Source organism: Podarcis bocagei (genome assembly GCF_964188305.1).
Source record: "Podarcis bocagei genome assembly, chromosome: 1".
NCBI classification, from domain to species: Eukaryota; Metazoa; Chordata; class Lepidosauria; order Squamata; family Lacertidae; genus Podarcis; species Podarcis bocagei.
In genome coordinates this window covers 111,139,125-111,160,678 of record NC_138125.1, presented here as the reverse complement: position 1 = coordinate 111,160,678, position 21,554 = coordinate 111,139,125, and the positions used below count along the sequence as shown (strand labels likewise).

General features: G+C 44.9%; 1 protein-coding gene and 1 long non-coding RNA gene across 7 annotated transcripts in view; one reads left to right on the top strand and one right to left on the bottom strand.

The window, feature by feature from the left end:
- The window catches only part of LOC308597675 (prolyl endopeptidase FAP-like), a 54,142-nt gene that overhangs the window by 4,954 nt on the left and 27,634 nt on the right, over positions 1 to 21,554 (top strand). For 3 of the 6 annotated variants that reach the window (XM_081213629.1, XM_081213630.1, XM_081213634.1), the window contains exons 3-13: positions 2,470 to 2,554; positions 6,160 to 6,228; positions 8,247 to 8,342; positions 9,444 to 9,538; positions 9,616 to 9,690; positions 10,237 to 10,289; positions 12,519 to 12,591; positions 14,325 to 14,445; positions 15,685 to 15,839; positions 17,445 to 17,548; positions 18,458 to 18,593. In XM_081213629.1, coding sequence (XP_081069755.1) covers positions 2,470 to 2,554; positions 6,160 to 6,228; positions 8,247 to 8,342; positions 9,444 to 9,538; positions 9,616 to 9,690; positions 10,237 to 10,289; positions 12,519 to 12,591; positions 14,325 to 14,445; positions 15,685 to 15,839; positions 17,445 to 17,548; positions 18,458 to 18,593 — 1,062 coding nt within the window. Of the gene's footprint in view, positions 1 to 1,843; positions 2,166 to 2,469; positions 2,555 to 6,159; positions 6,229 to 8,246; positions 8,343 to 9,443; positions 9,539 to 9,615; positions 9,691 to 10,236; positions 10,290 to 12,518; positions 12,592 to 14,324; positions 14,446 to 15,684; positions 15,840 to 17,444; positions 17,549 to 18,457; positions 18,594 to 21,554 lie in introns of those variants that run through there. The other 3 variants (XM_081213632.1, XM_081213633.1, XM_081213631.1) reach the window with 3 other exon arrangements.
- LOC308582341 overlaps positions 1 to 21,554 on the bottom strand; it is a 117,713-nt gene that overhangs the window by 68,803 nt on the left and 27,356 nt on the right. The window lies entirely within an intron of this gene.

The window sequence follows — 21,554 nt, the reverse complement described above, 5'->3', positions numbered from 1 at the left end:
ATTGTCTGGGCCATTCATTGTTCAAATATAAAGTGTATCCTTTAGACCAGCTTCTAACTCCAGCATCTGCTGGAGAAGATCTTGTGTTTGCTGACTGTTAGTGGGCTTGGTGGCCAGGTGTAAGGTAGCTCTTTCCTCCTGCTGCTATTTCACATGAAAAGTGCAACAAGGAGAAAATGGTTCCGGTGAAAAGGCACTTGGCTCATACTCAACCTCACAAAGCTCTCCCAGTTTCTTAGTTCTGGTGTCCTTTCAGCGAAAGCTGCAAGCTGGGTGTGACAATCTTGCTAACATTTGAATGCTCTGATCCACTTCCAATCTGAGGTCATCAGCTGAGAATGTTATTAAATGCTGTTTGGCAGACCTAACCAGAAAAGGTTGGGGCTTAAGTTTCTGTGTTCAGTATGTTGAAGGGAAGTCTAGAAATCTAGAAAGGAGGGGGACACAGTCTTTGATACACAAACAATATCAGTGTTATTAACTAAGGTACCAACAGCGGAATCCTACTTAGCATGTTTCTTCAGAAGTAAATTCCACTGAATGCAATCTTCTTTAGCTTGGTGTGCTTAGGATTGCAGCATGAAGGATAGTTGGCTGCTGGCACAACTGCCCAGTACATCTTGGCCTTTTGCACAAAGCAATAAGCACAATTTCTCCATCAGTACAGTCCTGTGCATTCTAAGAGGCAAGGTGCCCCTTAATTTTTCTCCTGCTCCCTTTATACATTAAATACTCTGCATGTTTCATGTAGAAGTGCTTAATGGGGCTTACGCCAAAATAAATGTGTGCAGGTATGCTTGTGTGCATAGGATTGCAGGTTAAAGGTTGAAGCAATGTGTACAAAAACACAAATACTAGAGTAAGGTATACATGTGTATGTATCATAGAAAATGACACACACAGATATACCGTACTTGCTGGCAGAGACGTAGCATGGGGGAGGGGCTGCCGGGGCAATGGCCCTGGGCACATTTTTCTGGGATGATCCCACCTCGCAAAGCAGCTTGGAGCAGGTGTCGCTCCGGTGGTGGCAAGAACTGGGCTGGCGCAGCGGGCTCCGTTCACCCTCCACTTCCCATGCCCGCCTGCCGCGGGCACCAGCAAACCACGCTACGCCACTGCTTTTGGGGGGTTGACAGGAGTTATAGTTCAGCAACATTTGGAAAACAGAATATGAGAGGACCGGACATGTTCAAATAACTTTCCTGCAAAAGTATTGGAACAAACGCTCAGTAAATGGGCTGTCTGCAAGAGCCCTATCTTCACCCTTAAAGAGTCACTCCCAACAGCTGCCTTCTTCCTTTTCATAAGGAAAACTTTGTGCCAGCAAATCAAGAAGAACCCCTGGTTAATAGCTTGTCTGGAAGAGGCAAATTGTTTCTGTTTCCTTTGAAAAAACACAGTGCTAGTCAAAGAGCTGTTTGGGGTCTTTGAAGAGGACATAGGAGGCTGCCTAATGGCAGGTCATCTTATTTCTCCATCCAGTCCAGTATTGTCTGCTCAGGCTGACAGTAGCTCTCCTGGGGTCTTGGGCAGAAGTTTTTCACCTTGTGTGATTACCTGCTATCTTTTAATTGGAGGTGCTGGAAAGCATGGGCCCTACTAAAGAGCTGCAGTAATTTCCCTAAGGTATAAATCAGTCTCGTGTGTGTGTGTGTGTGTACACACATAACCCCCCAACTATATTTACATATGTAGATCCACAGATTCTCCACTTCTTCCTTAATTTGTTGCTGTATTATGAGTGCACCATCTTGCTTTTGAAAACGTTTCCTACTTCAAGTATTGCCAAAACCTCTCAGGGTGAAACAGCACATCTCCAATCTGCTGTTGAGTCACAGGACCCACAAACTCTTCATGTAAGCATCGTTAAGTTATGGTTTACATGAACGGCACTGATACAGCCAAAGGCCCGCTGCAGCCACCCACAGTTCACTTCAGGGCTGAGAACGCCCTCAAAAATCTGTTTCCTATTTTATGGAAAAACCTCTGAAATTTGGCATGGATTTTGAAAGCACATAAAGAAAACTGTCTGAGGCTTGGCCTCTGTTTGAGAAAGCTGACGCTGCTTTTGCAAACTGCTCTCAGAGATCCAGTGACCGGCATCCAGAAGAGGGAAGGAGAACTAAAAAATCTTCCTTAAGAGAACAAGCGGGAGAATGAAGGTCTGTAAAAAATAATAAAGTGATACATAAATAGGTCTGGATTTTGAAGGGCTTTAAAAACTTTTTGTTCTGTTGCTCGGCTGTGAGAAAATATCAGAGGCAGAAGGCACGCTCTCAACAGGAAAAAGAAACTGAAAAAACATATGGCTCGAGACATACTTGAAGGAGACTTCAGCTGTTGGCATACAATATGCTGCTGAAATCCTATAGTTTTGCTTTTGGAGGAGGGGAATGGACTATAACAAAAGTCTTGAGAACTGTCATTTAGGGAAGACTTGAATTGTAACTGATTTCTATTCTACAGATCCAGCTGAAAATCTTAGTTGGAGTGATCTCATGTCTTTTCCTGTCTTTGTTCATTATGTGTGCTGTATTAATTCCTCCGAAAGGTAAGAATTTTCATTCCTGGAAAATACAAAATCCTATGTCCATAAATGTGTCTGCAGGCAGAATTATTTTCGGCAGGACTTAACATGCATGTAACTTTGAGTAAGTTTGCACCCTAGCTTTTCTTTCTTTTTAAGCTACAGCTAACTAGTTTAACAATAGGGAAAAAATCCATTTGCTGTCTTCTTGTCAGCACTACTGTGGGTTACCTAAGGTATAGGGATTTGGGGCTGCCATTATCTATACCCTGGAAAAATACAGATGCCTGCATGTGTCGATGCAAGGAATCTTTTCAAGTGAAAAGTCTAGTTGCATTGCCATTGGTGCGCATCACTAGTAATACATTTTGACAAGGCTACAAACAGTGTTTGGAACGGCCATCTACCTGTTAGCATGCATTTCCGAACTCATGACATTTATGGCTTGTTTTCCTCCTATCCGTTGCTTTGGATCAGGTTACTGATAATCCTGGGTACATACAGTGTGCAAGCACTTGAGTCTGATAGGGTTTCCTTATGGGATCTGGCATCTTCCTGTATGTACACGTGAAGTCAGGCCTATCCAACAGTCACTCAGAGATTCAACATTAGTCATGCTCAGCTTATACCCACCGAAATGAATGCTCCTAAGTCAACTGATCTTAACTAATGAGTGACAGATACCACCCCATGACTGTCATAACAGAAAGCCTCTCAAAAATAGAAAAGAAAAAGCTCATCCTACTCATTTTTTTTAAAAAAGAGAAGAATCAATGTTTCCTTTCTTTCATCAGGATAAAATAATGGGAATGTGTATCAGTTATTTTTGTTGCTGTGCATATTGTGCGGGGAGGGGAGTCCATCCTCCGTTAATTTTATGTTTATATAAAACAGAAAATATCCTCTATTAATTCTGTGTGTGGTAGAAAACCAATTATTCAGCAAACCTTAAATGCTACCTTCAACAGCTTTACCAAAAGGTCCCTTAAGCTACTATGGCTGACAGAAGAGCTGAGAGATACTTAGCCTGAACTTTTGACAGGAAAAGCATATGAAAAACAGGGCAGATATTAATGAATTTTATTGCTGATGGGAGGCTAACATTTTACAGCATATAAAACGTTCATAGCTAGTAATCTTGACAGCCATTTATTTCTACTAGCAGTAGATAGCTTTTGGCACTTGGGTGCATATTTTTAGGGCTCAACTTATGTCAGTGATTGTGAGTTGTTTCAAACTGCTTTTAATATTAGATTTTAACATAACTAGCCCTGAGACCTTAGGATGACAGGGAGGTGAGGTAATTAATAATGATAACATGATTAATATTTTATCTCTGTAATCAGCTGGGACTTAATTAGACTGGCCTTCATCTGTGCTTAGCCCCAGTAACCTTGTATTCAGAACAGATAACACAAGAGACAAGACTGCCTTGAACACATACAAAATGGCTTTTCCTTCACAATGAAGAACTATTCCTGCATAATATATCTAAGGACTGGGAAGAAGAGATTCCAGGACAAGTTCCAGCTTAAGCTTAGGGGCAACTTCTGTCTTCAGACAGCTTCTGTCCTTAGGCCCTTTTTCTCAGCCAAGTGGACCCTTTGCCTCAGGCCTCAAAGCTGGACCATTGTGAAGTCAAAGTCAAAGTTTATTTGTTGTCGCGACCATCCTGGTCAATTCAAGCGACCATTGTGAACATTTCTGGTGCTGACTTCCCTCAGCAAACAGAATGTTCATGAACATTCCATGATACCACAACAGTTCATCCAGTGTGTAGGCAGGTACTAGAGCAGGAATGGGGAATCTCAGGCCCCCGGGGTGGGGGCTGAATGTGGGCCTCCAAACCTCTTCACCAGGCACTTCATCAGACCACTCCCCTTACCAGGCACCTCAAGTGCTTTTGTCTGGCCGGAACGTGTCGTTGAACTGCGATAATGTTTCTTTCTTGCCAGGATGAGCAAAAGAGAGAAGTGTCTGTAGAAATCTCTGACTGCTGTGAGGAACACCTGTTGCTTCACCTGCTCTACCCTCTCTTCCCACTTCACCGCTAGCAGGTGGTTCTCAGAAGGTTGACCATAAGGGAGTATGGTCTTCAGGTTGAAAAAGATTCCTCACCCCTGTATGCAATGATCCGCTACAGCCACCACCGTGTCCTTCAGTACATTGCAATGTAGATTATATCACAAATATGCTGTCCGTCCTGAAGAAAAATATGAGCCCTGCAAGAGTCAGATGAAGACCATGTAGCCCTCCAGGTGTTGATAGGCTCCAGCTGCCATCAGCCCCAGCCAGAATGAGCAATGGTGAAGACAGATGGGAGTTTTAGCTCAACAACATCTGGAGGGTCACAGGCTCCCCAGCCCTGAGCTACATAAATAAGTGACAAATGTCCTGTGAATAGACCTTATAACTACGAATCATGTAAGTTCCTAATATTGTGAAGTAACTTTTAGGCATTCTGGTAGAATTGCTGACAGTAGCATTTAAGATCCCCACTGCCCTCGCACCCAAACAGCATTGTCGAATATCCTTTATACCAGAAATACTATTAATAGCAGGTGTTTTATGTTAATTCTATGCTCGCAATAGACATTTTAAAAAGTTTTTTTTTCCTGGAATGTGTGCAGCGAGTCATAAGATTCCTTTCACTTTATGCTGATTAAAATGACACCCTTGTGTTTTAATGAACTGTAGTGTAAGCTTTTTATCCTTGGCTTTTTTGAAGCTCTCAATTAGAAACTGCCATCTGATGGGAGACGAGATTCTTCTTCTTTCATGTACATTTATTTTGAAAGATTATTGCTAACTCAGTATTTGCTATGATAGTGATTATTTGTGTGCCTAGACTGGCCTTTGGGTTTATTTATCTTGACAGCTTTCTTCTGCATTCGTGCTGGCGAGGAACAGTGTCAACAGTAGAAGTGACATGTGTGTTCTAGAGTAACTAATAGTTACATAGAAGAAGAAGAAAAACAAGCATTATCTTTCCTTTTCCTTTTTAAATATTGATCTGTTAAAGTAAACGTGGTGAAATGTTTCATCAGGAGTCTGAATATATGACCTTGAGGGAAGTCCCTAAGTGAGGGAGTTATGGAGGAGCGAGCAGTGGCGTAGCGTGGGGGGGGAGGGGGGCCGGCCGCACCGGGCGCAACATCTGGGGGTTAGGGTTAGGGGGCGCAAATCCACGGGTTAGGGGGCGCAAATCCACAGGTTAGGGGGCGCAAATTACTTGCCTTGCCCCGGGTGCTGACAACCCATGCTACGCCACTGGGAGCGAGTATCACCAGATACAATGACCAGATATGTTTCTCCTCTGAGCACCTACTGAAATGGTGGTCATCTCAAATCTCCTTATTTACTACTGCAGCGTCACGAAGTTTTTGAAAATAGATTTGAACACATAGCTATAGAAAACAAGATATTTGTTTCTGAGAAATTGCTTGCTCAGAAACAACTTAAGGCTTGTGGTAGGTATTGTTCTCACTAGGCCAGGTTAAAAACAGACACATTTTGCAAAGATGTGCTAGCTTTTTGTTTAGCTGACTTAGAGGACAGACTGAGCTCAGCCGTTCTGCTAGCAGAAGCCAGTGCAAAGACTCCTGCTAATGCAACAATGCTTTCCCCAGGACCCGCCCAAGACATTTTGGCAACTGAGGCGAACGACAAAATGCCCCCTGCCCAACAGGGAACAAGGGGTGAGTGAAGTATACATCAGGAACAAGCAAAGAATAAAGATCTACATCAACAGCAAGCTGGGGGAGGAATCAAATCAATCTTACCCAATGGTTGAAGTAGGAATCAAAGGCCTTTGTCAAGGGGGAGGGAGCGAAGATGCCTGATCTGAATCATTCTGGGTGGGTGCAGAGCCTAGCAGACCCCCTTTCCTCCTTAAGGTGGGAGGAGACTAGCAGCGCCTCTCATTCTCCAAGAGGCTGCTATAGAGGCGGCAGGGGGGTGGAGCTGCCAAGGGGCAGCAGATTCAGCCTCCAGTTAGTGTGGTGCAGCCATTACTGGCACTGCTCCAGCGGGCAATACATTCCTTGCAGGCTAGACCTGCTGCCCCTGTAGATCCTGCCACCCAAGGCAGTCGCCTCACCTTCCCTCATGGGTGGGCCAGCCCTGCATTCCTTCCGCTGCTCCCCTTACTTACCCCCCCCCATGCCTCCCAGCCCCAGATCTGCTCTGGACGGTCAGGGGAACACCCAGAACAACACCCAGGGGGCAGGAGAGGGAAGATCGTTCTGTTGGGCAAACAGAAATGCTTGCGCTGGTGGAACGATCTCCTTGGCACTAACCAGAATTCCAGGGATTACTCTCTGATGAATCAATTTAAAACACACACAAACACACAAGTTTGTAAAATCTGTGGGTAAATCAAGGACAGAAATGCAACAGGAAACAATTGCAAAGTTAGCATTTGCAGGAAACACTGGTATGAGGCTTGTACAACTGTGTTTTTCAGCTGTTCTCTTTCTAATCCTTCATAAGTATGTTACAGTAAATGTGCTCCACATAGGGAAACCAAGATGGAATGGCATGTTGACTCTTTGATCTGAGCCAACAGAGCTTAATGACAATATATTATGATGTATGCCTAAAATTGGTGAATTTCTGCAGTCTGAATTTTATTCCAAAATATTTTTCTGTGAATTTCATTCACTCATTTCATTCATTCACTCATTTCATTTGATTTCATTCCCCCCTCCTCTTTTGGGATGTCCCCTTCACTGCCAGCAGTTTCATTTGGGTGGTTGTTCAGTGTCAGCATTTACTGGCATACGCGTGAAATTTTTGGACATTCACAAAATTAGTCTTGGATTGTTAAAGTCTGCCAAGTTTTGGCCATTCACATGTACGTGTTTTAAATATAAATGCAGTTTGAGAGATACAGCTAGGGCTGATATAAGTCTGGAATTTCCCAGATATAGCAAGGATTCATCCATCAAAAATGATGTCCTGGCAGAATTTTCAAAAAGGGGGGGGGGAATGTCTGAGAAAACGCATGCATATGGCAACCTATATAGGAGTGCTGATTTAGGGGTGATTTTCAAAAAACAACAACAGAGGGAACCTACTTCTTTTTTAGATTTTCCAAAGAAACACAACAACTTTGCCCCCCCCCCCAAAAAAGGCTCAAAATCTTTTGAGTCCGGATTTTCACTTTTTGAAGTATGGCAACCCTAAATACACTGAAGAACACAGGAAAGGGACCAGTGATTCTAAAACCTAGAACAGAGACCTTTATTGAACATTGTCCACCCTTGTTTGATATGAATGGAAAATGTTGTTTCATTGTTAATTCATTACATGGACTAGTTCAGCTGTGGCTGTCTGGGGCTGATGGGCACCATATTGGAGGAGGCTGGAGTGGACCTGCTTAGCTCATGATATAACAAGTGGAATTGACATGTGGGTGTTCCCAGTTATCAGTCAAAATGAAAACTGGCATTCTTCAGAGACATAGAAAACCAGATTCCTTCTGGTCTGAGGAAGACATCTTTTGTGTGAAATGAAGGGTTACTGCAGTTCATCCAGCCTGGTACTTTTCAGCGTGGTTATAGGCGGAAGGGTATGTGTCATATCATCCTACCAGGTCTACAACCTCCCAAACCCTCAGATTAGTGGCCAATTCAAAGGAATAAAATTCTAGAAACCATTTGTGCCTCTTGGCCGTGTTGTTATGAAATATCTCATTCCTGTTCTGTTTTTAAAGTTCGAAACAAAGGAAGCAATCCTAGACCTTTAACATTAAAAGAATATCTGGATGGAGACTTCAGTTACAAAACAATTTCTCCTTACTGGATTTCGGGTAAGGGACGGCATGATTTGTGGTTCAATGAGTATGTGGTGCTGAAACATCATTTTGGATTATTTTTTTAAAAAAAACATACAAACTACAAAGCTTGTGTCCATTGATGCTTTTGTTTTTGTTTTATGTTTTTTATGGGGGGTGTTTTTAAATATTTTAAGCTGCCCTGAGAAATGTAAATGGATTGGAAGTATGGGGTATGTGGTTTCTAAAACAAAAAAGTAAGTGTGGCTAAAATGTTCAAGGAATGGGAAAAGGTGAGGTGTATGGGGTTTCATTCTGCCATGTAAGTGCCTTGGTATTAACTAGTGATTGCAGATTGAGATCAATAGGATTTGCAGAAAATAGGGTGGCAGAAAAAGGGCAGGAAAGAAGGGGGTGGCAGAAAGCATGAAAGAAAAGAGCAGGGCAGAGGGAGAGAGACAGAAAGAGAAAGAGAGGGAGGGAGGTGGCAGAAAGAGAGAGTTTCTGCTGTTTCTGTAAAGCAAGCATAATATAGAACCCAGCACTATAAATTGTGCATCGTCTAATCTCTGCCCCTATCTCAGGCTGCGTAATGCCAGTGTGGTGTAGTGGTTAAGAGCGGTAGATTCGTAATCTGGGGAACCGGGTTCGATTCCCCGCTCCTCCACATGCAGCTGCTGGGTGACCTTGGGCTAGTCACACTTCTCTGAAGTCTCTCAGCCCCACTCACCCCACAGAGTGTTTGTTGTGGGGGAGGAAGGGAAAGGAGAATGTTAGCCGCTTTGAGACTCCTTAGGGTAGTGATAAAACGGGATATCAAATCCAAACTCTTCTTCTTCTTCTTCATACATTAAAAACACATGACTTCCCCAAAGAATCCTGGGAAATGTAGTTTACCCCCCACATACCTGCAGTCCCCTGCATGCTTAACAAACTACAGGTCCTAGGATTTGAGCTACCTGAGATGGCTCCATCTCCCCCCCCCCCGCCTCCACAACCTGAATTACAGCATCAAAGTATTGTTATTTTAGATCCATTTCCAACGTCATTTGCTGTAACAGATGCTGTAGTGAGATGACATTTGTAAACAAGCTTATTGTAATCATTCAGGCTATGTTTTTCCTCCTCCCTCCTAAGGAAATGAATATCTCCATCAGTTCCCAGAAGATGATATAATTCTTTACAATGTTGAATATGGGCAGTCACACACACTCCTGTCTAACAGCGTACTTGTACGTATTACTGTAATTTTTAAAATTGATCAAAAGGCCATGCTTTGGTTTCTAATTCATACCTTTAAATCTTTTAGAAAAAAGTCAATGCCACAAACTATATCCTGTCAGCTGACCAGAATTTCTTGCTGTTGGAAAGCAACTACTCTAAGGTAAAATGTTTTTCAGCTGAGATTTGTGGGCGGAATCCAGTGCATTTGTTATGTTTGTGTAACTCCCCGTTTTTAGTGAACATTGGTCACGTTGTTAGTGAATGATAGAACTACCCCCCCTCCACCCATGTGGTCCCCATGTCCTCCCCAAATCTGCTCCATAGGTTTCGGGGAAATTCGCGCTGGCCACGCGAAATGCGAAAAAACTTTGCCCACGGGTTGCCTGAGTCTCATGGTGGGTCTCAGGGATGTGCGCTGTAGATGTCAACGCACTCTACTTGGCTGAACAACCTGTGTAATTATTGTCCCTTATACTTTCTGGAAGCTAACCCGCTATCACCACCAGGAAACATTTCCAGCAACTTCCACAAGGTGGGCTGTGTTGTGATAACTGGTGCTAGGACAGTGCCATTGTGAAGGTTCGCAGAGCTTTCATAAAGGGAAACTGTCTTCTGTTAAAAAAGTGTTGGGAGGAATACTGTATGTTACTATGTTTTGGCTGTAATAATGACTAATCGTGTTATGTTTCTGTGGTAACTTTTTCAGCTCTGGAGGTACTCTTATACAGCATCCTATCACATTTATGATCTTGGAAACAGGTAAGACTGAAAAGGTTTTCTTTTATACTGACCCACGAGTCAATCTGTTCCGTGTTTGCTCTTGGTCTTCTATTTGGGCTCCTTTAAGGCAGTGTTTCCCAACCTTTTTTGGGCAACGGCACACCTGTTTAATGAAAAAAATCTCGCGGCACACCACCATTACAGCCCCGTGATGTCAGCGCGCAGCGTCACGCCGGGAGGGACGCACGAAAGTGAAAGTTTTTAATTTTTTCCCCTCCACCCTTGCCGGGGAACCTCCAAGCTTTGGGGGTGGGGGGGGAGGAGGCAGCAGAGCGAGGGACTGAGGGACGGCGGCAGCTGAGGCGGCGGCGGCTGTTGTGGTGGTGGCGGCGATAGCGGGCGGAGGAGGGGGCGGCGGCGGGAGTTGCTGTTGTTGCTGCTGCTGCCCGGACATGCCGGCCTCCTCCTCCTCCGCTGTCTCGCGCTCCTCCCTTTTGCACGCGCTGCCCCGCCGCTCGGCACCACCACCGCGGAGCCGCCCCCGGCTCGACGCGGATCCTCGCCGCCGCCGCCTCTCACCGCCCGACTCGTCCGCCTCCCTCCCACGGCACACTAGCCGATGTCTCACGGCACACTAGTGTGCCGCGGAACACCGGTTGGGAAACACTGCTTTAAGGCATACTTTTTTTCCTCTTAGGAGAACAGTGATGGCCGCCAACTTGGGGGGGCTTTAAAAGACAAAATCAGGGAGGATAAGACTGTCAATGGCTACCAGACTATGCTCTGCCTCCACAGTAATAATAATAATAATAATAATAATAATAATAATAATAATAATAATAAAAAATTTATTATTTATACCCCACCCATCTTGCTGGGTTTCCCCAGCCACTCTGTGCAGCTTCCAACAAAACACTAAAATACAATAACCTATTAAACATTAAAAGCTTCCCTAAACAGGGCTGCCTTCAGATGTCTTTTAAAAGATTGGTAGTTATTTTTCTGTGTGACATCTGGTGGGAGGGTGTTCCACAGGGAGGGCGCCACTACCGAGAAGGCCCTCTTCCTGGTTCCCTGTAACTTGGCTTCTCGCAGCGAGGGAGCCACCAGAAGGCCCTTGGTGCTGGACCTCAGTGTCTGGGCAGAACGATGGGGGTGGAGACGCTCCTTCAGATATACTGGTCAGAGATAGCAATGCTTCTGAATTCCTGTTGCTGGAATCCACAGGAAGGGAGCGTGTCTTCTTCTGCCCAGGTCCTGCTTGAGGGCAGTGGTGCCAACTTGGCCCCCAGATTGGGGGTGTCCAGCGGCACACGCGGCGTGATGTCATGACGTCACTTGCGCCATTGCGTGTGCATGCTGCTTGGCCTCCGCCTGCCACCGCCACCCACTGCCTTGCCTCCTCTGGCTCTCCGGTGTGGTGGCAACTGGGCCTCTGCCTCTGCTGTGGGGCCTCAGTTAGGGCTTGCCGCAGATATGCCTGGGCACCCATAATGGGAATTTTGTGGGTGCCGAGGTGCCCCAGGCTCCTGTGAGTTGGCGCCTATGCCCGAGGGGTCCCTTATGGTTGACAACTGTGAGAACAAGGAGCTAGACTAGATCAACCACTGCTCTCCTTATGTTCTTCTATTAGTTAGGCTAGCTAATGGGCACATTGTTTCCAGTGACGTTGCTAAATTATCTGCTTCTAAATAGTTATAGCCAATGCTGCACATAGCAAATTCTGCTCACGCAATGGGACTTCCCCTTCCTCTCTTCTCCCTGCGTGCCCTCTGGGGCAGGTTCTAAAGGTGTACAAGGAAGGGGAGAGGAAAGTTCTGTTGCACAAGCAGAAGTCTACTGCACTCGCGGAACTCCACCGCAGGATATGACCCAAATACTCTCGGCGTGTGCAGTTTTTAGGCTCCCTTAAATCACAGCACCGCCATGACTGCAGGAATACACATTGATTTGGGAATAAGCTCAGTCAAATTGTTGAAAGAGAGAGTCGACATATTATAAAGTAAAAAATAATAAAACGAGTATCTGTAACCATGTACATGCCTAGATGGCTGCCCCCAACTATAACAAGAAATTAAATAAGAAAAGAAGCACCGGCGTTGGTGGGCTCCATTGTGCCCATGCCCACCTAGGTGCTCACGAGGGTCCTTTTGCTTTGCTGCCGACCCTTCTTTGGGGATTCTTTTGGGGAAGCCAAGGGCTTTGCATGAAATCTGACCTTGAGATTCCGAGCTTGCCTTTGCATCTTTCATTTCTTTCCCTTTGCAGTGCTTTTGTCAAAGGACACGAGCTTCCACATGACATTCAGTATATAGCCTGGTCACCTGTTGGACACAAATTGGTCAGTAAGCTCACAAAGTGTGAGAATAACGCTTCTATTTTTATGAGATTCATTTGCCTTTAGTGTTTGCTCAGGCATCGTTTTTGCAGGCCTTCTTATCTCTGCTTATCAGCTGTGCTTTAGAATATTGACTCTTAAAAAAGATAAACACTCCACAGCTGCCTGGAACTGTGGGTGGTTTAGCACAGAGCCCTGGTAATTGTTGGACCACTTTGTCTTTTCCGAAAACTAGACAAACCCAAGGTACAGGGACCAGGGTGTGAGGGTCTCTTCATTTGCTCTTTACCCAAAGACTGTAGTTTCTGACCCTCTTCTGTCTGCCGAGATGCAAAGAGAGCACGACTGCCACACTGCAGTTCCTTTCAGCAGCTTCCCCATTCTTGGGCTTCATATTTCTTCTGTACCACCATGAACCTCTAACCCACCCTCCCTACTGAGAAAAACACCAGAAAGGGTGGATTAAGGATTGTGAAGCTAGAGTGAGGAGCATGCCCTCTGCTGGGAGGACCGAGCCCTTAAGATTTGTTGCTTGTGGCCTCCCAAAAACATGGCCACGAATCAGGTCCCTTGTTATGCATCCTCTCAGCTCTGTTAGCTGCAAGTCAATTTCTGCATGCTTTGGCACTGAGAGCTGTCCTGTTCCACAAAAACCTAGAGAAGGGTTCCTATTTCTTCCCTATTTCTCTAGGACAATATACAAAATAATAAGGGGGGATGAGGCTGTTGGTGGCTACTAGCCATGATGGCGATGTTCTCCCTCCACTATCCATGGCAAAATGCCTCTGAATACTGAATTCCAGCAGCGATCTGGTAGGCTGCTATGAGGACAAAATGCTGGACCTTTGGAATGGTACAACCCCCTGGGTTCTTACAAGATCAGGAGGTGTATAAATGCAGCAAATAATACATAAATATATGGCCATTGTGTTTTATGTACACAACAAATCTGTGAGATCAGGTAGGCTTGGAAATATTGACTTGCCCACGGCCACCAGTTGTGCTTTAAGACTGAGCAAGGACTTGAACCCAGATTTTCCTAGTCCACTGGCAATATTGTATGGACTCAAGCATACTAGCTTTGTCCCCCAGGGGCTGCTGGGATTCAATTCCCACCACTGAACAGGTTTCCAATTGTTTAGAAATGTTTTAAATATGCTTTTGTTTTCTCTTTCCGCTCTGTTGTCTTACCACTTAGGTGTTTGCTGCCCTGGGCTTCTGTGAGAGGAAGGGCAGGAAAGAAAGCTGAATAGTAGGGTGGTATCCATTGCTACTCAAGGGAGACCCATTGAAAATAACGGACATGGCCAACTTGGGTGCATTCATTTAAATAGGCCTATGCTGAGTAAAATTTAGCTGGATACAACCATGCATATTCATCATCCCCAGCCAGCATAGTCACTAGTTAGGGATGGTTGAATCTGCAGTCCAGCAATAGATTCTTCATTGCTGATATGCATGGCATGGATCAGATCTCCAAATACTTGTGTGTGAGTGAAAAGGCCCCCATTCACACAGGAGAGATATAATTTTATCCTCGACTTGTCAGCCCCTAGCCACACTGAGCATTATGCCAAAGGATTTCCTTGCAGCCTAGGGGAGTGAAAAATTGCACACCCTCTGTTCTGTAGAAACAGAAGTGCCTTCTGCCCTTTGCATCTAATTCCCTGTTTAGATGTGCTACTGTCCTCAATAGCTTTGACTGCATAAAATGCTTTTGGGTTTTTTCTTCCCAGGTTTATGTGTATCAGAATAATATCTATTTGAAACAAGGCCCCAGAGAACCTGCTGTTCAAATAACTACAAATGGTTATTGGAATGAAATATTTAATGGAATCCCTGACTGGGTCTACGAAGGTAAACATCAACCTGAAATCAATATTATTGCCACGTGAGGCAAGAGTTGGGCAGCAAACAGATATGATGCCCTGAGCAGCAGCCAAAAGTTGTTCATAGTGCTGTGTTTGTGTAGAAGGCTTATATTTCTCTTAAGGAGTCCCTTCCTCAAAACTGCAAAAAGCTAACTGCTAACTACAAGCCAGCATGGTTATTCACCATCATAATTTACTATTTGTGAACAGCTTTACTCAACGTCTTACACCAATAACATGCATTCTCACTGTGGTTTCCTAACTTCCCGTATCTTGAGTTTTCACACCCTGCCACATATTTCTTCAGGGTAGGGTGGGGGGGGGATATTTCCTTGTTAGATTCTGCTAGGTTTTAGACCTACCCACTTCTGTACATTTCTCAGATATCTGTCATAAAACTATCTGTCCAACTTAAGAACGAGTATCGTGTTTATCTGTAATATTAGGACACAATTTCTTCTAATTTGGCTTCTGAAACACTCCACTGATAAAAGAGACTCTGGCTTGTGGGCTAATAAGGCCCACCAAGCCTCATCATTTGGTTCGCTTGGCCATTTCAGCCAATATTACCTGTACCCTTCGGTCAAAATTACTCACATTCTTTATCTCAAGAGTATTTAACATCTATGAATATTTTACATTCTTTGAATTGTCATGGAATTGTCAAAAGGCTCCTGCTCACGTTGCTTGCCAACCACATCTATCTCCTGACTTCATGCAAATCCAATGGGGACTGTGTGATGACAGCCTTGCATTTTTATGTATATAGGAAGAAAAAATATATAACCCATGCTATTAACTAACATTCATACACGTTTAGCTCTGCAATGTTCATGGACATAGTTACATTTATTTAGATGAATAACTAGGGCCTCCCAAACAGGGAACCCTCATAACATACATACATCACTGCCAATAAGGCTGGAATAATGCTATGCTTTGTTGCACTAGATTAGCTTAGCAATAGGTATGCCCTATCCTCTCCCCTTCCCTTTTAAACTAGCCATGGTATTTATCCCGAAAAAAATCTGTACAGCAGAAACAATGTCTCACGTGTCATTCAAGTTGCGGGCTTACCACTGGGACAGAGCTGCCTTGCTTGTTTGATGCATGGCAGCTTATCAGATAAAAGGGTTCTATGTACACTGGTGTCCTTACAAGACAACGGTAGCTCATGATCCTCTTTTGTAGTAGAATAACATGTATTTAACATGATTTCTCTTAGAGGAAATGCTTGCTGTAAAATATGCACTGTGGTGGTCTCCAAATGCAAAGAATGTGGCATACCTACAGTTTAATGATACTGGAATACCAGTTATTGAATATTCATATTATGGTGAAGATCAATATCCTAGAAAAATAAAGATACCATATCCAAAGGTATGTTTGGGGTTTTGTTGTTTGCTTTGCTTGGCTCTGTTGAATAAGATCTGATCATATTTCAGCGTAGAAGTGCTTGGATTTCTAAGGTTTAATTGCTGGATTTTAATGCCTATTATTAAACTAACTATTGGGTTAAGCATTGTATATTTTGATGATGACATAATAAAGGGCCTGGTCCATCGTTTTACCTTTACCATTGGACATACTCAGCCCTTGTCAGGCATCAGGGAATCTGATCCCTACACAGTAGGCTGCCAGGAACAGATAGACGAGGAAAGTCTTAACAATGACTTTTATTCAATATTCACAGAGATGCTGCCTCTTTGAGTAATGACATTGTTCCAAGTAATCTCCACACACCCCAATTGTCAACAGCACCACCCACCTTACAGTAGCCACTTAGGGCGATTTGTCTCCAAGCCCTTTGCTCTCCTACTTTCAATGCTCGCTGGGTTCTGGGAGAAGGAGGGTCTGGAAAGCTTTCTAGTGATAACATGTCAGCCAGCTGCTCTAGCTCTGCCTCCCCTGCCTCCTCCTCTCTCATTATTTCCCAGCTCTGCCCGTCATCTATCTCTAAGCTGTGACCTCTCGCAAATCACTGTTGTCAATCTATACTGTCTTCCTCTTCTCTGGAAGGTTCAGGCTGGGTAGGCGGGCTCCACCATTCCTCCTCTGTCCAGTCCCTGACATCCCTTCTGGTAGCATAACTCTCCATGTCCAGGATGGCTGCTGACAGAAAAGGATAGAGACTGGTCGTAAAAGGTTCTTCTGCATGCAGCAAGAGGAGGGGAAGAGGCAGCTAAAGACTGGATCCTTCCCTTCAGTATTTTGAAAGGGAAGTCAAAGTTGAGCCAGCTAGCCTGGAGAGCTACTGTAAGAACTTCACCACAGCTGTGGGTTGCTTCCAGGGAGAAGCCTATTGTGTGGGCAATTCATTTGTGGATGGCAGTTGTGTTGTGGTGAGAGCACAAATGCAACACGTGAATGTGTAAAGTGTGATTCATGGCATGCCTGGGATATTGCTATTTTAAAAAACTGATTTATTATATTGTATCTTTGTATTTACGTTTCCCGTGGTCTTAGTGTATTTTCTTTTGTATTAATACAAATTTTGGCCAAATAGCAGTATAGAAGTATGATGATGAAATATATTATAATCTATTTGCTCAGTGCCTACTGTGAACTTTCTTTCCGTAAAGGAACAGGGCTCACATGTATGCTAGCTTTTCTCAAACTTGGGTTCCCATATGTTGTTGGACTACAACTCCCATCATCCCTAATTAGTAGGGCCAGTAGTCAGGGGGGATGGGATTTGTAGTCAAGTCCACTTATCCCCTTTTGGGGTGGGGTGGCATTGCAGGATGGCCAGCACTCCCCCCCCCCGATGCAGAGCTGGGGCACCGGGGGCTACTCTTGCTGGAGTGCGAACTTTGGCTCACACTCCCAGCTTGAAATCCAGCTCTGTGCCAGCCTGCCAAATTGGCCAATGGCAGGCTGGCAAGGAGGTCAGACCTTCTTGGGAGTGGGCCTGGGGGGAGCAATCAGGCTTCCCTCAATTCCCTGGAGATTATTTTGAACCTGATTATATGTTTTCCTTTGAAGGCTGGGGCTAAAAATCCTACCGTCAGAGTGTTTGTTGTTGATGCTACTTATCCTGAAGCTTTAGGCCCTAAGGAAGTACCAGCTCCAGCAGCGATAGCATCAAGGTAGTATTTTGTGAAACTGATATTTTCTTCTCCGTTTCTTTTCTTTTAGCAATAGAATTTTTATTTTAAACAGTCTGACCCTGGGCTCCCCACCACTACCGCCCCTTGCAGATCTGTTCTATGGAAATAGTGTAGATGTTTGCTTTTCATTTTCCACTGCCATCGAAAAACTGCTGGTGATATCCTACTAAGTCAAAAACCCACTGGAATTGATGAACTTACGTTCCCTTTCCCTTTGATTTTAATGGGTCTACTCTGAGGAAGACAAATGTTCGACATTACTCCAACAGGCATAGGGAACATGGGCATAGCAAGGAGGGGCAGCTGTCCCCTTCACCATCAAGTCAATAAATAAAAATACTGAACTAAAAGTAGAAATTGTAGAAAGATTTGGGCAGATTTTTCTGAGCATTTGGGGTCAAAAGAAAGCCATTTAAAACAACTGTTGTCAAGACATTTCATTCCGAATCTGGTAGACAAAGCCAGACAGAGGATGATGACAGGTGTGGGTCCTGTCCCCCCTCCCCACATAAATCCTGGCTATGCCCATGGTGGGGAACCTTGGGCCAGGAGCTTGCATGAGGCCCTCCAAACCTCTGTCTGGCCCTCAGGTCTTTCCTTAGACCATACACTCCTCTCAGCCACATCCCCTCTCCCTACGCCACGCCCTTCAACATACCCTCCTCAAGTGTTTTGACCTCGCTAGAATGTGTTCTTGAACACTGAGAATGCTTCCCCTTAGTCTGGCTGGAGGATCTGTAACTGTGGGATGTGTAAGTGTGGCCTTGAAGGTCGGAATGCAGTCCTTGGTTTGAAAGAGGTCTGGCTTGTCACAGATGTATTATTGAACACGCCATGCTGACCCCTCTCATAGTAAACAGCCCCTTTCTCTCCCCTCTTCTTTTCCAGCGATCACTATGTCACTTGGATTACTTGGGTGAGAGACAACCGAATCTGCGTGCAGTGGCTGAAAAGGATCCAGAACTTTTCCGTGTCAGCCATCTGCGACTACAATGACCGCTCCAGGTCCTGGGACTGCCCACAGGTACTGTTTCCCACCAAGCTAGTATTTTGATAGAAGACTTGCAGAAGTAGCTTCTGTTACCCACTGGTGAGCATTCACGGTCACTGTATTACTTTTGTGCAAATTGTATGCGGGGGAGGGCACCCAGCCTTTATTGGGTCCCAAGCCCCGCCCACCTGTCCCGGCCGGATTGGCCAGGATTCAAATCAACAGATGGTGGGAAAGCCTGCCCATCTCCAGCGGCTGGCCTGGGAATTCCCCAATGGCTGACTGCCTAGCCCCAGCATTACCCCTGAGGGGAAGGAGCCGGACATGATGGGCCGCAATAGCCGCCCACTGTGTCACCAGGTAAGCAGCCAGATGTATTCCTTTTGTGCAAAAGTGGGGTGAAGGGAAGAGTTTTCCGAACACTGGGTTGGACCCCATGCTCTTGTGACTGGGGCTCTGCTCACAGACAGCTCCCACTAATTGCTAGGGGCAATTTTCAGCAATTTCCCCTGAAACCCAAGGAAGGGCGGTAACTCACTGACAAGTTCTGGGTTCAGTCCCTGGCATCACCAGGGAAGACTTGGAAAGACTTAGTGCCTGAAACCTGGGAGAGCCACTGCCAGTCTGAGCTAGATGAACCCTCAGTCCGACTCAGGGCTCATCCATACTGTGGTTTCATGTGGGTAGGAAGCTTCCAGGATCTCCATTAATTCGTCGTTGTCCATATTACATTCTCCAAATCATGGCCTTCCCACACTTTCCCCTCCCTCAATCCAGATTTTCTTCTGTAAACGTAAAGGTACCCCTGACCATTAGGTCCAGTCGCGAACGACTCTGGGGTTGCGGTGCTCATCTCGCTCTAAAGGCCGAGGGAGCTGGTGTTTGTCTGCAGACAGCTTCCGGGTCAGCATGACTAAGCAGCTTCTGGCAAACCAGAACAGCGCGTGGAAATGCGATTTACCTTCCCGCCGGAGCGGTACCTATTTACCTACTTGCACTTTGACGTGCTTTCAAACTGCTAGGTGGGCAGGAGTTCTTCTGTAAGGGATACCCTAAAATGGAGTATCTACCACTGACCTACATGCAGGGCTGTTTTCAGCCAGAATGGCACCATTGCCATTATAAGAGAACACTGAAGGGAGGCCTTCATGGTGACTTCTGCCACCTCTTTTTCTGGAAAAATAGCACTGCCAAAGGGCTATGGCCCTGCCCTTATATTCTTACACCCACTAATGGGGTTACTGTACTTGAATTCTCTTTGCCTTATTCATACCATCGTTGGCAGTGGCCCTGCTGATCTACACGGAACACAGAGTCAGGTTTCAAGCTGCCAAATTATGCTCACTGGACTTGGAACCAGCATCATGGCAACGTCAGGTCCAAACTCCAGGATAATTGCACTTCTCAGCATGTCGCCTGATGAGAGTCACTGCTGAAACCTCCGCCACGTTCTGTTTATCAAGTGCTTTTTACCATATCAATCTGTGCACCATTGGTTAGTTAACAGGAGTGCGAGCAGATGGGAGAACTCCATTAAGCAGTGTTTGCTCAAAAGATCTCTAGGGGAATATATTTCCATCTCTTACTTTGTTTTCCGATTAAACCGGAAGTAATAATGCGTAAGAAATGTGGACTACTTCATATACTGGAAGATAATAAAAATGCAGTGGGAAAACAGTGTGAGGAGATACAGTGCTGCAAACTCAGAGCTGTGCGCTGAACTTCATGTTTATGTTCAGCAAATATGTCCCGATGAATAAAAATTAAATGCAGGCAAGAATTTGTGCGGTCAGCCAGAAATGCCCACCAAACTCAACTTTTTGAACGTGAAATAGAAGTTATAGATCGCTTATAGAAATTAAATCACTTATAGAAATTAAAACATGGACATGATTCTGTTCGCCCCCCCCCCCCGCACTTGAATTAAACTGTAGCTATGCCTAATTGTATACAGGGCCAGAGGCACCTAGTTATCCTCACACATAGGGAGGACGTGGGTAGTGGAGGACCAGTGCTCTCCTCACTGATGTCCAGGGAAGAATCCCGGAGCTCTCCCTCCGCTTCCCCCATTTGCCCTCCTTGATGTTACGCCGATTTCCTGCTTGTTTCCTGCTTGGCAGGGGGTTGGACTCGATGGCCCTTGTGGTCTCTTCCAACTCTATGATTCTATGATTCTATGATTCCTTCCCCCTCTACCAAGCTGCGTCTCCCCCTGGTGCTGGTACCTTCTCCTGCAGAATCGGGGAGCCTCTCCTTCGCCTTTTGCTCTGATGTCAGTTCCCTGACAGTAGGCTTACTGCCAGAGAAGGACAGCAACACAAGTGTGGTGGTATCCTTCCAATGAGCGTTGTCGATCACCACCATTATGTAATTGTCCACAATTGGCTCAGTGTTGCAAAGCATTGTGGGCAATTATAATTCTGGCCACCCAAAACTCATCAGGGCACTGTTAAAGGGGCTCCAGGGCACTGGTGGATCCTTGGCAACTCCTTGAGAGTAGCACCTGCTGGCACCCACTTTGACTGTATTTTTTATTTCTCTTATGTGATGTAAATGCAAACCAACAGCCCTAGCCAGTGGAGGTTCCTTCCCCTCTTAATAAAATTATTGACAGAATTGGGTGTTCAGGATAGTTAAAATAATTGAACCTATGGATAGTACAATAGTTGACAGAGAAGTCATAACTCTGCTACTGAGCTGCAACATGGTGGATTTTTAAAAATGGAAAATAATTCTTTCAGAGAGCAAATGTACTGAAAACATTCCACAGGGATCCAGACTGTGGAAAAAAATGTTTCATCAACAGCATTTAAATAAATCTAAGAGAAAATAAACATGTTATGTATATGTATAAATGAGTTGTATGTAACACTCAGCCGTAGCCTGCTATTACTTCATTTTCATTTTGCAATTAGAGTGCTAAACATCTGAGCCATACATTAATTTTGGCAGGTCACTGAGCACTTTGAAGTGATTCATAAGCCAATGTTTAAA